Raw genomic sequence first — 13,133 nt, forward strand, 5'->3', positions numbered from 1 at the left:
CTCAGAAGTGTCATTGTAGTGCTACGATGTTAATATTTGCACAAAATGTTTGTTTTGATCTAGTTTCCTCAATACCTGTTATTTCAAGAGTTTGAGCCTGGCAATGCAGTCCAGGCCAGTAACACCATCATGTGGAACATGCCCACATGCTAAAAAGTGATGTGTTACTCATTTTAACACTGTATCGTATTGTGTTCTAATTTAATACATTCTGTGTTAAAAGTACCTGCAACCCTGAGGGAGAAGCGGCTTGTGTGTGTGTGTGTATGTGTGTGTGTGTTAAAGGTAGCCCAAAATGTTTCATGTCCAACTGAACACACTGAGGTCTATTTGGAGATTTTCCTTTCACTCCACTACATTTCAGAGTCTAATATCCGCCGTTTTCCTCCTAAATTTTGAGAAATCTGTCGTTCCTTTTGGTTTCTGTGTGTATAAAAACGTAACATGTCAAAACGAAAGAAGCGCAAAGCCAGAGCACCAATCAGGGCCCAGCGGTCACTTTGTTTAGAGCTGGTTTTGACCTGTTGGTCATACCGACCCAGTGCAGCACGCGGTTCAACGTCAGCGCAGCAGCGTAAAACTTTGGGAGAGTCTGTTCAACATAAATGATGAACTAACCTAACTTTGTGTAAATAGAGCACAATATAGAAATATGTCCACATATGCAGTCGAGACTGACGCGGCTTTTTTCTGAATTTCTACAAACACCATTTCATTTTATAGTAAATGAGTTTGGGCTGGTTTATGTTTATGAACAGAGGCCTACAGATCAACATAGTAAAGGAGCTCATCTGTGATCCTGAGTTTAAAGCCAGTTTTTATTCAACTTAAACTTGGAACTAAGTTGTAAATAAATCTGAAACTGAAACTTTGCTTGTGTGTAAAAAGTGATTTCAGAGCCACTCGGTTCTCCCTGATGGAAACTGTTTACCTTCAGTGTTTTGTGCTTATGATGCCCTAAATTGCCAAAAATATTCAATGACTCCGATAAACAGCAGGAGGCGCTCTGATAAACAGCAGGGGGCGACTCCGATAAACAGCAGGGGGTGCTCTGATAAACAGCAGGGGGAGCTCTGATAGACAGCAGGGGGTGCTCTGATCAACAGCAGGGGGAGCTCTGATAAACAGCAGGGAGCAACTCTGACAAACAGCAGGGGGCGACTCTGATAAACAGCAGGGAGCGACTCTGACAAACAGCAGGGGGCGCTCTGATAAACAGCAGGGGGTGCTCTGATCAACAGCAGGGGGAGCTCTGATAAACAGCAGGGAGTGCTCTGATAAACAGCAGGGGGCGACTCTGATAAACAGCAGGGAGCGACTCTGACAAACAGCAGGGGGCGCTCTGATAAACAGCAGGGGGTGCTCTGATCAACAGCAGGGGGAGCTCTGATAAACAGCAGGGAGCGACTCTGATAAACAGCAGGGGGAGCTCTGATAAACAGCAGGGGCGCGCTGATAAACAGCAGGGGTCGACTCCGATAAACAGCAGGGGACGACTCCGATAAACAGCAGGGGACGACTCCGATAAACAGCAGGGGGCGACTCCGATAAACAGCAGGGGGTGCTCTGATAAACAGCAGGGAGTGCTCTGATAAACAGCAGGGGGCGACTCTGATAAACAGCAGGGGAAGCTCTGATAAACAGCAGGGGGTGACTCTGATAAACAGCAGGGGGCGACTCTGACAAACAGCAGGGGGCGCTCTGATAAACAGCAGGGGGTGCTCTGATAAACAGCAGGGGGCGACTCTGACAAACAGCAGGGGGCGCTCTGATAAACAGCAGGGAGCTTTCTGATAAACAGCAGGGGGTGCTCTGATAAACAGCAGGGGGCGACTCTGATAAACAGCAGGGAGCGCTCTGATAAACAGCAGGGGGAGCTCTGATAAACAGCAGGGGAGCTCTGATAAACAGCAGGGGGAGCTCTGATAAACAGCAGGGGGAGCTCTGATAAACAGCAGGGGGCGACTATGATAAACAGCAGGGAGCGACTCTGATAAACAGCAGGGAGCGACTCTGATAAACAGCAGGGAGCGCTCTCAGAATACTCATCATCATGTTCATCACGCTTTAGTTTTGTTTGAGAAGTTTTACATCCGTGACGTTACCTACCTATCTGTTGCTAGGCATTTGGTGTGGTATCTTAGGTGATTGCTAGGTGGTTGCTAAAGTATCCCAGGTGGTTACTCAGGTGGTTGCTATGGTATCACATATTGTGGCTAACGTGGTGCTTTTAGAATTTTATTATTATAATAACACTATCAACACTTGGAACGATTGTGCAGCTTAAACACTTTGAGAATGGTTGCTAAGGTGTTGCCAGAAGGTTGCTAAAGTATTTCATGTTTGCTATCGTATTGACAGATAGCACATATGGGATTCCAAGTGGTTGCCAAGGTGTTACCAGGAGGTTGCTGTGGTATCCCAGCTAGTTACTGCTTGTGTTGCTTGGTGGTCACTAAGGTGTCCTGTGTGGTTGCTAAGGTGATGCTTGACAGATTTTATGGTATCCCAGCTGGTTGCTAAGTTGTTGCTAGGTGGTTGCTATGTCATTTGAAGTGTTATCCCAAATGATTGATAAGCGTTTGCTAAGGTACCCCATAGACTGTGTAATTCGCTTTGCCTGCACTTGCTCATGAAATGGGTGTAAATGTGTAATGTGGTTTTTGAAGTCGTTTCCAAAAAATTTTACTTTAGTGTGACACAACTTGCATATAGTGGCTTCTGTCCAGGTCCTTTTTCCCTCTCCAACATCATAGAAGCCAAAGTGCTTTGACACACTAATTCAGGTGTCGCCAACATGCATCTCTTTTACTGCCACATCAGAATTAGATTTTTGGAGTAAAATAAAGCTCTACTGATTCTAACAGTTTGTTTCAACAATGGATGGTCTCATTCACTGCTAATTCACAACCCTATAACCATGAAGTTTGGCGTGCAGACTGCAGGTGACAAGTAACAAGTAACAGACTGTAACCTTGTTGATTAGCAAGGTTAATTAGGCTGTCATGGGCTGGAGGTTAGGGAACCAGCCTTGTGATTGGAAGGTCATCAGTTTGATCTCCTGAGCCAATAAGACATGCCTGAAGTGCCCTTGAGCAAGGCACCAAACCCCCAATTGCTCCCCAGAGTACATGAAGGAAACCCACGCAGACACAGGGAGAACATGCAAACTCCACACAGACAGGACACTGGTCGCCCGTCTGGGGACTTGAACCCAGGCCCATCTTGCTGTGAGGTGACAGCGCTACCCACCATGCCTCCATGTCGCCAAAATCATCGATTAAATGTATTATACTTCAAAAGTGAGTTTGGGTCCCTCTTTGAAGGGAGTTAGTAACAGCCTCTTCTCGAAAGGTTTCACAATAGATGTTGTGAAGATTCTAATGAATTCAACCACAAGAGCATTAGTGAGGTCAGGTACTGCTGGATGATTAGTTCTGGGTCATAAACTCCACTCCAAATAATACCAAAGGTTCCAGAGCACCACTGGTCCACAGCCCAACCCTGGGGAGATTTACACCACTCTAGCTCAGGCTTGGCATTGGTGACCTGATGCTTATGTGCAGCTGCTCCCAAAGCAGCTCATTCTATTGGCTGTTTTCTAAGGACTTTATGTGTATTGTATTATTTCATGTTTTAATGGGCTCAATAACTAAAAACTTGGATCACAAACTGATGCCTTAGAAACAAAGATTTTCTTTTTTGTACTATAAAAGCAGAACTGTTTGCTCCTCCAGTTTACTTCCAGTAACCCTGTACCTGTTTATATATGGACATTTTTCTTAAGAGGCTCACTTTGTAAAACAAATATTAAAATAATGAACAAATATTAAGATCCTACCAGTCACATAATGTTTGTAAGGGAGGCTGATTTGGATAGAAGTAAAAGTACTGTAACTTAAACCTAGCCACACAGCGAAGTATAATTATGTCACGCCAGACTGAACTGAGTAAATACTACTGACAAGCCCACCCCTGAAACACATGATACATGAATTTTGTGTTTCCTCATTTCTGCTTTGAGCCAGAGATGTATAAGTAGGCTACTGTTTCTTCAACTGGACATTCTTCATCTACACCTCCAACACTGAGACGTCCATCCAGACAAAGACAACAGTGGCAACAGGGCAGGTACTCTAATTCTGTCTCATGAAAAACGTTTTGCGTGATGTGCCATATTATTATCAATCATTTTAAACTCATTCTTTATGCAGATTTTTCTAGAAATATGCCATCTGTGCTGTGCTTTGGGTTTCTGTTGATATGTCTGTCAACAAGTCTGTTCCCCTGTGACTCCAGATCAAGTGGGTAAATCCTATTTAAAGAGGAACAGAATCTTATAAAGAGCACCTGTTTCTGTTCTGTTTAAATTATTCTATTATTATTAATATGAATGTATTTACCTGCTTAAAATAGTTCAAATTAAAACTTTACAGTAAACTTCGTAACTGGAAAGTAAGTTGTTTTTTTCTTGACCCTGAAAATGTATAAGAATTAATTCATTGAGGACACCCTGTCTTTATAGCTGGTATGATGTACATACTTCAGGATGGAGAAGCTCCAGAACCACCTACTGACACCAAGCAGAAACCTGACCGTGGCTACGTGGCTCGAAGCTGCAAAGAACTCAGAGACAAACATAAAATCAATGAAGGTAAAGCCGAAATTACTTGAGTCTGAAATTTTTCCAGAAAAATAGCTTTTGGTGAGCCAGTGACATATGTTTATAAACAGATGGACTGTACTTTCTGACAACGGAGAAAGGGGTGGTCTACCAGGCCTACTGTGATATGACCACTGCTGGAGGTGGCTGGACGCTGGTGGCCAGTGTGCACGAGAACAACATGTTTGGGAAATGCACTGTAGGTGACCGCTGGTCTAGCCAGCAAGGTAGTGACCCCAACATACCTAATGGAGATGGAAACTGGGCTAACACGGCCACATTTGGATCTGCAGAAGGTGCTACCAGTGACGACTACAAGGTACAGTAAGGTGCAGTACAAAGGACAGACTGAAGTCTGGAATTCTGGGCAGGTCAAAAAATGTGATCAGTTATAAGTTATTCAGTGTTCAGTGTCAGGAAAAGGTGGAAAACACATATATAAAAGAAAATCACACAGAAGAAAGAACAAGTAAATCTAATATCAGATGTGTCAGTGCTGAGTGCCACTCTGCCTTTATTACAGCTTCCATTATTTCCACTCACCTTCAGCTTCTCAAAGAAATCTGGAGGATATTCAGGCTTGGCTGTATTTTCTGTTCCACAATCTCCAAAAGACAAACACAGTGTGTTGATTTAACTGGTTGTGCTGGTTGGTGCTGCGAATCTCAGATTACCTTCCTCCACTGGTGATGTAACTTGACTCTAAACTGAACCCCCTGTCCCCACCACCACCCCACCCTGAGATGCTTTGTGAAGGTTTTTCATTCTGTTTAATGGTCCATTGCTCTTATTTCGTACAGAACCCTGGATACTACGACATTGTGGCTCAGGATGTGTCTGTGTGGCATGTTCCTAACAACGCTTTGGTACAACAGTGGACTGCTGCTTCTATCTTACGCTACCACACTGAAAACCGGATTCTTAGCCTCCATGGAGGGAATCTTTTCAACTTATTCAAGGTAAAACCACAAAAATCTCAAATCCTATCTTTATTCTTCCCATATGAGGGGAGCTGGAGAAAGTACAGTGGAAGTGAGGGCACAGTGTCAAAATCTTATGCAATTAAAAATGTAGAGCCAAAAAATTACTTCAGTGAGAAAAAGTACAAGAAATTTAGTGTCACATTAAACATCGAATGACCACGAATCGGATACGCATCAAATCCAGAACCACATACGACAGTGGCTCAGGTAAGATTTGAAAAGATCAGATATACAAATTTGACATTTATAAAAACACTCTTAGAACAGATGGATCTTTAAGGGTTCTTTAGTAAAGAAAATGGTTCTAATTAGAACATTGAACACTGAAAGTATCCTTTCCATGATTTTATGGCATTGTTGTGCTGTGGGTGGTTCTATATAGAACCTTTTTGAAAAGGGTCCTATATGGAACTGAAAAGCTTAATATTGTTACAACAGCAGAGCCCTTGGGTTCTATATGGAAACATCATTTAAAGAGTGTACAAACTTTATATTTGGTCAAATTGTCAATTGAAATCTGTTCTTTTATATAACTTGGTCGCCCTTTGTTAGACATTGAGCTACACTGTATGCCCAAAAGTCTTCACTCACCCATCCAAATCACTGAGTTCAGTTGTTCCAATCACTTCCATGGTCACAGGTGTATAAAGCCGAGCCCCTAGGCCTGCAGACTGCTTCTACAGACATTAGTGAAAGAATGGGTCCCTCTCAGGAGCTCAGTGAAGTCAAGCATGGTACCGTGATCGGACGCCACCTGTGCAGCAAGTCCAGTCGTGAAATTTCCTCACTACTAAATATTCCACAGTCAACTGTCAGTGGGATTATAACAAAGTGGAAACGATTGGGAACGACAGCAACTCAGCCACGAAGTGGTCGGCCACGTAAAATGACAGAGCGGGGTCAGCGGATGCTGAGGGGCATAGTGCGCAGAGGTTACCGACTTTCTGCAGAGTCAATCACTACAGACCTCCAAACTTCATGTGGCCTTCAGATCAGCTCAAGAACAGCGTAGAGAGCTTCATGGAATGGGTTTCCATGGCCGAGCAGCTGCATCCAAGCCTTACATCACCAAGCACAATGCAAAGCATTGAATGCAGTGGAGTAAAGCGCCACCACTGGACTCTAGAGCAGTGGAGACGAGTTCTCTGGAGTGACCAATCACGCTTCTCCGTCTGGAAATCCGATGGACGAGTCTGGGTTTGGCGGTTGCCAGGAGACGGTACTTGTCTGTCAAGTGTAAAGTTTGGTGGAGTGTCTCGTGGGCAGCATCCTGTGACCATTGATGAAGGACTAGAGGACGACCAGCACAAACAATCTGACTTTGTTTACAAGGTGGACCGTCAAGGTAGGAGTGTCTAGTAGAGTGGACAGTGAGTGGACACAGTTTGAAAATCATAATATATGGTAGGTGGAACCAATAAAATGGACAGAATGTTGTACTAAGAGAAGTGGCTGGTTGATGTATATGTATAACATAATTTTCCACATTCTCAGTAAGCCACAAAATAGCCAGCATCTTCTGTTACATACAATAAAAGTGTAAGGGTTCAGCCTGCACCGCCTCCCACCAGCAGAGGGCGTCAGCAGCAAGGTGCCATTGATCAATTAAGACAAACGACGCACCTGGAAGCCCCCGTATATAAGGTGCTGGCAAATGCCAATGTTTGTCACCCCTTTGTAGAGGGTTGACTGGTACGGTACTTAGTCTTTGAAAAGAAAAGAAACGAAACTGCCCCAAAACTAAAAGAGGGAAAAAAGAGGTCTGAGAGAAGAAATTGCCCCAAAAAATGAAAGGAGATAAGAAGAAGGCTGGAAAGACAAAAGAGAGTAATTACTTGCAAAAAACAAACACACACAAAAAAAAGAAATCTAAGCCACACAAGGTGTTTGCTCTAAAAGCCAACACATTAAGCAAAGTCTGCCCACCGCCATAATTACGGTGGCGGCATCTTTTGTCTTTTCGTTTGCCCTTCGCTTCTGCGTCTTTTTCCACCTTCCTCAAGGTGCCTTGACTGTCACCTCGTGCTCATTGAAGTGGTGCAGTGGTTGCGCCGCGGATTATCAACCATGAAAGCGACGGTTCAATCCTCGGCCTGGGCGCTTTATCAGTGGAGGTGGCAACTGCATTTTCCATTGCCCCTTACTTCCATTACGCTTTTGTTTTTGCTGGGATTCAGTTCTGCGCTTAGGTCCACCTCCCCACCGTCCCATAACAAAAAGGTAAAGAACAATCCCAGAATGCTTCATGCATCTAGTCTCTCTTTCAAAAGCACTAATTTTCAGGCCAAACTAACGACTACGCACACCTTTTAAGAAACTAATGAGGACACAAGCCCCAAACTTTGCCCACAACGACCCTTTTGGCCATTTCTTAAAAGAATCATGTTAATTTCAGACACTCAGCCTTGTGTTTCCTCATTTATTTTGCTTTTAGAAATTTCCGGTGACATATGGAGCAGGAGTTTGCCGTACTAATAACGGACCTACCGCCCCAGTGGTGTATGACTATGGCAATGAAGCTTCTACAAAGAACTTTTATGGACCAAGCCCAAGAGGTAAGTCAACATCCTTTGACTGCTTGGAACCTTGGATTTTGAACTGATTAATAGTTTATATGAATCTTTTCAGGAGAGTTTGAGGCTGGCTTCATCGCTTTCAGAGTGTTTAACCATGAGAAGGCAGCCATGGCAATCTGTTCTGGAGTCAGACCAACCGGCTGCAACACAGAACACGTGAGTTATTAAACTGTCAAGTTTCAGAATTCATGGATTTCAGAATTTACTTTTGGAAATGAAACAACAGAATAAAAAGAGGGTTCCTCACTGAACACTGAGCACAATACTGTGGACATTATATAATTTCATATCGTAATATGATTTTCCTGATTGTTCAAGTGGTCATATAATCAGTGTACTACGATATATCTACTTAAAGCTGTTTCAAAAAATCTTACAAAGACACTTCACACAGATTGCAGCCCAATAATTGGTTTATTTTATGCATATGTTTAATGTGACTTCTCTCATTTTGCTAAACATAAGCTGCCCTGGACGCTGACCACACCACAACAGAGATAATTCAACACATCTGCAACACCACAATGCAATAAATAAGCAAACAAATAATTAAATATGTCTAAAAATATTGTATATTCTACTATAATTTTCTAATAACTGGAGAAGGTTTTCCGTTATCAGATTACATAGAGGTGTATGAAGACATTGGATAAATTTATTAACACAGTGATTTTGTTGTGCAGTACTGTATTGGTGGAGGAGGTCATTTCCCAGAAGCTGCACCGAGACAGTGTGGAGATTTCCCTGGTTTTGACTGGGATGGATACGGGACAAATGTAGGCTGGAGTGTGTCCCGAGAGTTCATTGAAGCTGCAGTGCTTCTTTTCTATCGCTGAGTCCCAGAACACACCTCCAGCTTTCTCTTCTGCTTCTATCATGTAGTAAATTTACAGAATGGAATACTCAGTTCTACCTGTAAAAGTAGGCAATGCTAGCAGCTCATTACACCTCTAATTCCCCCCTGTGTTTGAACCATTTTACAGTGTACTTTGTTTTGTGTTCAATAACTGCAATAAACAGATGGGTGAGTTCACATTTTAGCAAATTAAATTACATTCCTTTTAATTTTCCACATATGCCTTATAGAGAATTAACTCTGAGACTTTCACCATAAAATAAAGTTCAATTCACAACTGAACATCAGTTTCAATCAGGACCTCTGGATTTTAAACCTGTGACTGTCATTATTTGACTCTGCAACATTAGTTGCCAAATTGCATTGCATTCACTTCTTCATAACAACAATATGCTTATTTAGACACATCCCATCCTGTTATCTATACTGATCTGGTGTATTTATATTTTCCTGAAAAGGTGACTTTTTCCTTTTGACTTTTTGTGATTCATTCTGTATTTCCTGTAAATCAAATGCTGTGCTCTCGTTTGCATCATCTGTTTGCCAATATATTAGCAGAGTTAAAAGAAAAATTGAGTGCCTTTTATGCTTTCTTTTTTTTTTTGTCACCAAGACAAATTCTTCACATCTTGACAACTAAAAGGTTTGGCAGGTTTGAGTAAAAAAAAAAAAAAGAATCGAATCAGAATAATATTCATCAAAAATCAGAATTAATGAAAATCTGAGATTGTATATAATTTCATTAAAATTGTCGACCAAAATATTTTCACTGCAAATATCACTAAACTGACATTTGTTTTAAGGTTGCATTTTACACTTCATAGAAATAGTTTTGAATTTTACTTATTGGGTAAATTGATTCTGTAAGACATCAGCAAAGGACACTGCAGTATGAAAACCTAAATAAGCATTTAGAACATAATGAATATTGCAAAATAATAAAAATGTAAGTTCCCTTGTTGACATTATTGTGAGCTCTGAACTAAAATATAAACCTTCACTCTGAGCATGTTCCTCCCTAATAATAAGGCTGCATTCCAGCACACATTTAGCCCCGAGTTTCTCAGGCTTGTCTTTCACTCAAATTAGAGGATCATGCTTGGCTCAGAGAGGAACAAGGAAGTTTCAGAGTAAAATAAACCAAGTATACAACCCATCATGCAGCATCATAATTTTAAAACAAAAAGCATTTCCCCCAAGAAAACATTAACATCTCAGTTACAGGCATAAGATATTTATAGCAATGTAAAAAGCAAGTTCATGAAAAACCTATATCTAACTATAAAACATATGTAGAATTTAAAAACCTCCCCAGACTTCACCTTGAACTCTTCTCATTCACTAAATCTGTAATAAAGCATGTATACTTTAACCAACTAGTTCTCTAGCAAAATCTTTCTGATCAACCATGTAGTGCTTCTATCTGGTCACATCCACAAGCAGAAAAAAACATGTTTTTTACAATAACAGCACAAAACATATTAGGGGTTTATTCCCTGCCCTAACTAACTGAACAAGCCCTGATCTCCCCGTGATACCCAAACCGTTCTGTAACTCTTCTAGTCTTCCACATCAGACTGTATCATGGGTAAGTGGACAACTGAGTACTGAGTACTTTTTCACCAAACTATTCCTTTAAGAAAGGCTTTGGTAGGTTTGAGATGGTCTTTGTGGTGCTGGTGGTGTTGCTGTCAGTCCAAACCGCCTGAGATCTCTTATTCAGAAACTTCAGACCAGATTAGTCATCTTCCCTACTGGATGTATGTTACTGAATGTGGAGCTGAAATTAAAGAGCAACTTTCTTAAGTTATTTGTGTGAAAGAGGAACATGACCAGGTAATTAGCAGAAATCATGGGAGAGGTAAACAAAGCAATGGCATGTTGGTAATAACTAGAGTGTTGCTAAAATAAATGGATAATTAAAGAGTTACCAGTGATTGAAAAGCTCCTTGAGGCTTAGAAACAAATAGCATAGTATCAGAAATCAGTTACCTTTTCATGTCTTGGGCATAGCTGGCTACAATTTAGTACATCAACATTGTATACATGAAAAATGTATCCTTGAGAAATATCTCCACAGCTCCACACAGAACCCCGAAATAAAACTCAGAACACCAGGATTGGCAGTAAAAGGCACAATTCTTTATTGACGATTAACTTTCCAGTTTCAAGCATTAACCTTGAGTTGGCTCAGACATCAACTAACAAACCCACAAAGATCTACGCTTTTTATACTCCTTTTGGGCAAAGAAGGGTCAACACCTGGCTCCTCCTTGCCCTTCACATATATTTCAAAATATAGTTGGTTTTTAAAATTGTAAGGGCCAGGGCTGGAGATCAACCTGCGCCGGCCACCAGAGGGCAGTGCAGGGCTGCTCCTAATCAGGGGAGATCCAGTATAGGATGGCCTATTTAAGAGCAAGGCTCAGTTTTAGCCTTGCTCAGTCTGTTTTTGAAGTTCCTACAAACGACTCAGCCGGTAACTCAATCTCTAGCAACTTGACATCTTTCCTGTCTCTTCTCGAGATGCTACTCCTTACTACTTAAAAAACTGTATTAAAGGAAGTGTTCTCATATGCTCTCATTGTCTTTAAGTGTAAGATTAAAGAGGTCTTTTGGTTAAGGGGCCTTAAGACCCTTGTTTCTGTGGGCTCATTGTTTAAAGGACGCACCCATTGAGCTTATACCACCTCCATTTTTGACAGTGCAGCAGTAGCACACGTGCCTCCTACCAAGAGTTCAAGCCCCACCTTTGACAAGCTTGTTAGCTATCCTTGTTAACTGTTTCTCTGTCTCATTAGGGTTCTCTTTCACAACTAACAGAATCAGTTGAATTACTATACAGTAGCCGTAAATGGGTGTAGACATATAACAAGAATAAATAAACCAGATCCTATCTACAGGTATATGTACAAATAGAAAAAAATAACAGTCTGTGATAATATCTATAACCTGAGATGAGAGATTCAGTGCAATAAATATGTGCAGATAAAGTGTCTACTGTCCAGATGTGCAAGATGTGCAATGAGTTACGCAGAAAGTGCAATACTTGCAGCACGCTGTCTATATGTGCAGATGAATAGATAAACACAGGATAAGCATGAGATTCAGAATCAGTCCCCCCCCCCCACACCTTCTCTGCTGGTCCCCCTGGGAAGAGTTGAAGAGCCTGATGGCTCTGGGGACAAAGGATCTCCTGAATCTATCGGTTGAGCAGCTCTGTGACAGCAACCTGTTTGTGTAGTGTCCTTCTCTCAGCCACCTTGACCACAGAGTCCAGTTCCACACCGACCACTGACCCCGCTCGCCTGACCAGCTTGACCAGTCACATCTCGTCTCTCCTTTTTATGCTTCCTCCCCAGCACACCACAGCATAGAAAAGACAGCTGGCAACCATGGTCTGATAGAACATCTGCAGAAGCTTCCTGCAGATGTTAAAGGACCTCAGCCTCCTCAGGAAGTACAGCCCGCTTTGACCCTTCCTGTACAGGATGTCTGTGTTGGCTGACCAGTCCAACCTATCATCCAGTTGCAGCCCAAGATACCTGTAGGTCATTACCCTCTCCCCTTCAACCCCCTCAATAGAGACGCTGTGTGGGTGGCCTAACCCTGCGAAAGTCCACTACCATCTCCTTGGTCTTGGAAGTATTCAGAAGCAGGTTGCTCCCATGGCACCACTCCACAAAGTCCTGCACCAGGGTCTTGTACTCCCCCTCCTGCCCTCCCCTTACACAAGTCTCAGAGTTGTACTGAAAGTCTGAGGTGTAAAGTGTGAACAGAAAGCGGCAAAGTACAGTCCCTTGTGGTGCTCCTGTGCTGCTGACCACAGTCTCTGACGTACAGTCCTTCAGCCTGACATACTGAGGTCTGCCTGTGAGGTAGTCAGTAATCCAGGAGACTAGGTGTGGATCCACTTGCATGTTAACCAGCTTGTCTCTCAGTTGGAGAGGCTGGATGGTGTTAAAGGCACTGGAAAAATCAAAGAACATGACTCTTACAGCACAACCACCCTTGTCCAGATAAGAGTGGGCACGATGGAGGAGGTATAGCATGGC

The 13,133-nt window shown here is 42.4% G+C and overlaps 1 protein-coding gene across 2 annotated transcripts in view; it reads left to right on the forward strand.

Annotated features, from left to right (window-relative positions):
- The first annotated feature begins 4,086 nt into the window (after window positions 1-4,086).
- Window positions 4,087-13,133, forward strand: part of LOC108414886 (intelectin-like) — a 38,720-nt gene continuing 29,673 nt past the window's right edge. The window contains exons 1-7 of one of the 2 annotated variants that reach the window (XM_017687846.2): window positions 4,213-4,304; window positions 4,526-4,654; window positions 4,735-4,982; window positions 5,464-5,622; window positions 8,081-8,201; window positions 8,275-8,378; window positions 8,906-9,272. In XM_017687846.2, coding sequence (XP_017543335.1) covers window positions 4,229-4,304; window positions 4,526-4,654; window positions 4,735-4,982; window positions 5,464-5,622; window positions 8,081-8,201; window positions 8,275-8,378; window positions 8,906-9,058 — 990 coding nt within the window. In that variant the 5' untranslated portion in view covers window positions 4,213-4,228 and the 3' untranslated portion in view covers window positions 9,059-9,272. Of the gene's footprint in view, window positions 4,132-4,212; window positions 4,305-4,525; window positions 4,655-4,734; window positions 4,983-5,463; window positions 5,623-8,080; window positions 8,202-8,274; window positions 8,379-8,905; window positions 9,273-13,133 lie in introns of those variants that run through there. The other variant, XM_037532584.1, reaches the window with a different exon arrangement.

Source organism: Pygocentrus nattereri, chromosome 22 (assembly GCF_015220715.1).
Source record: "Pygocentrus nattereri isolate fPygNat1 chromosome 22, fPygNat1.pri, whole genome shotgun sequence".
NCBI classification, from domain to species: Eukaryota; Metazoa; Chordata; class Actinopteri; order Characiformes; family Serrasalmidae; genus Pygocentrus; species Pygocentrus nattereri.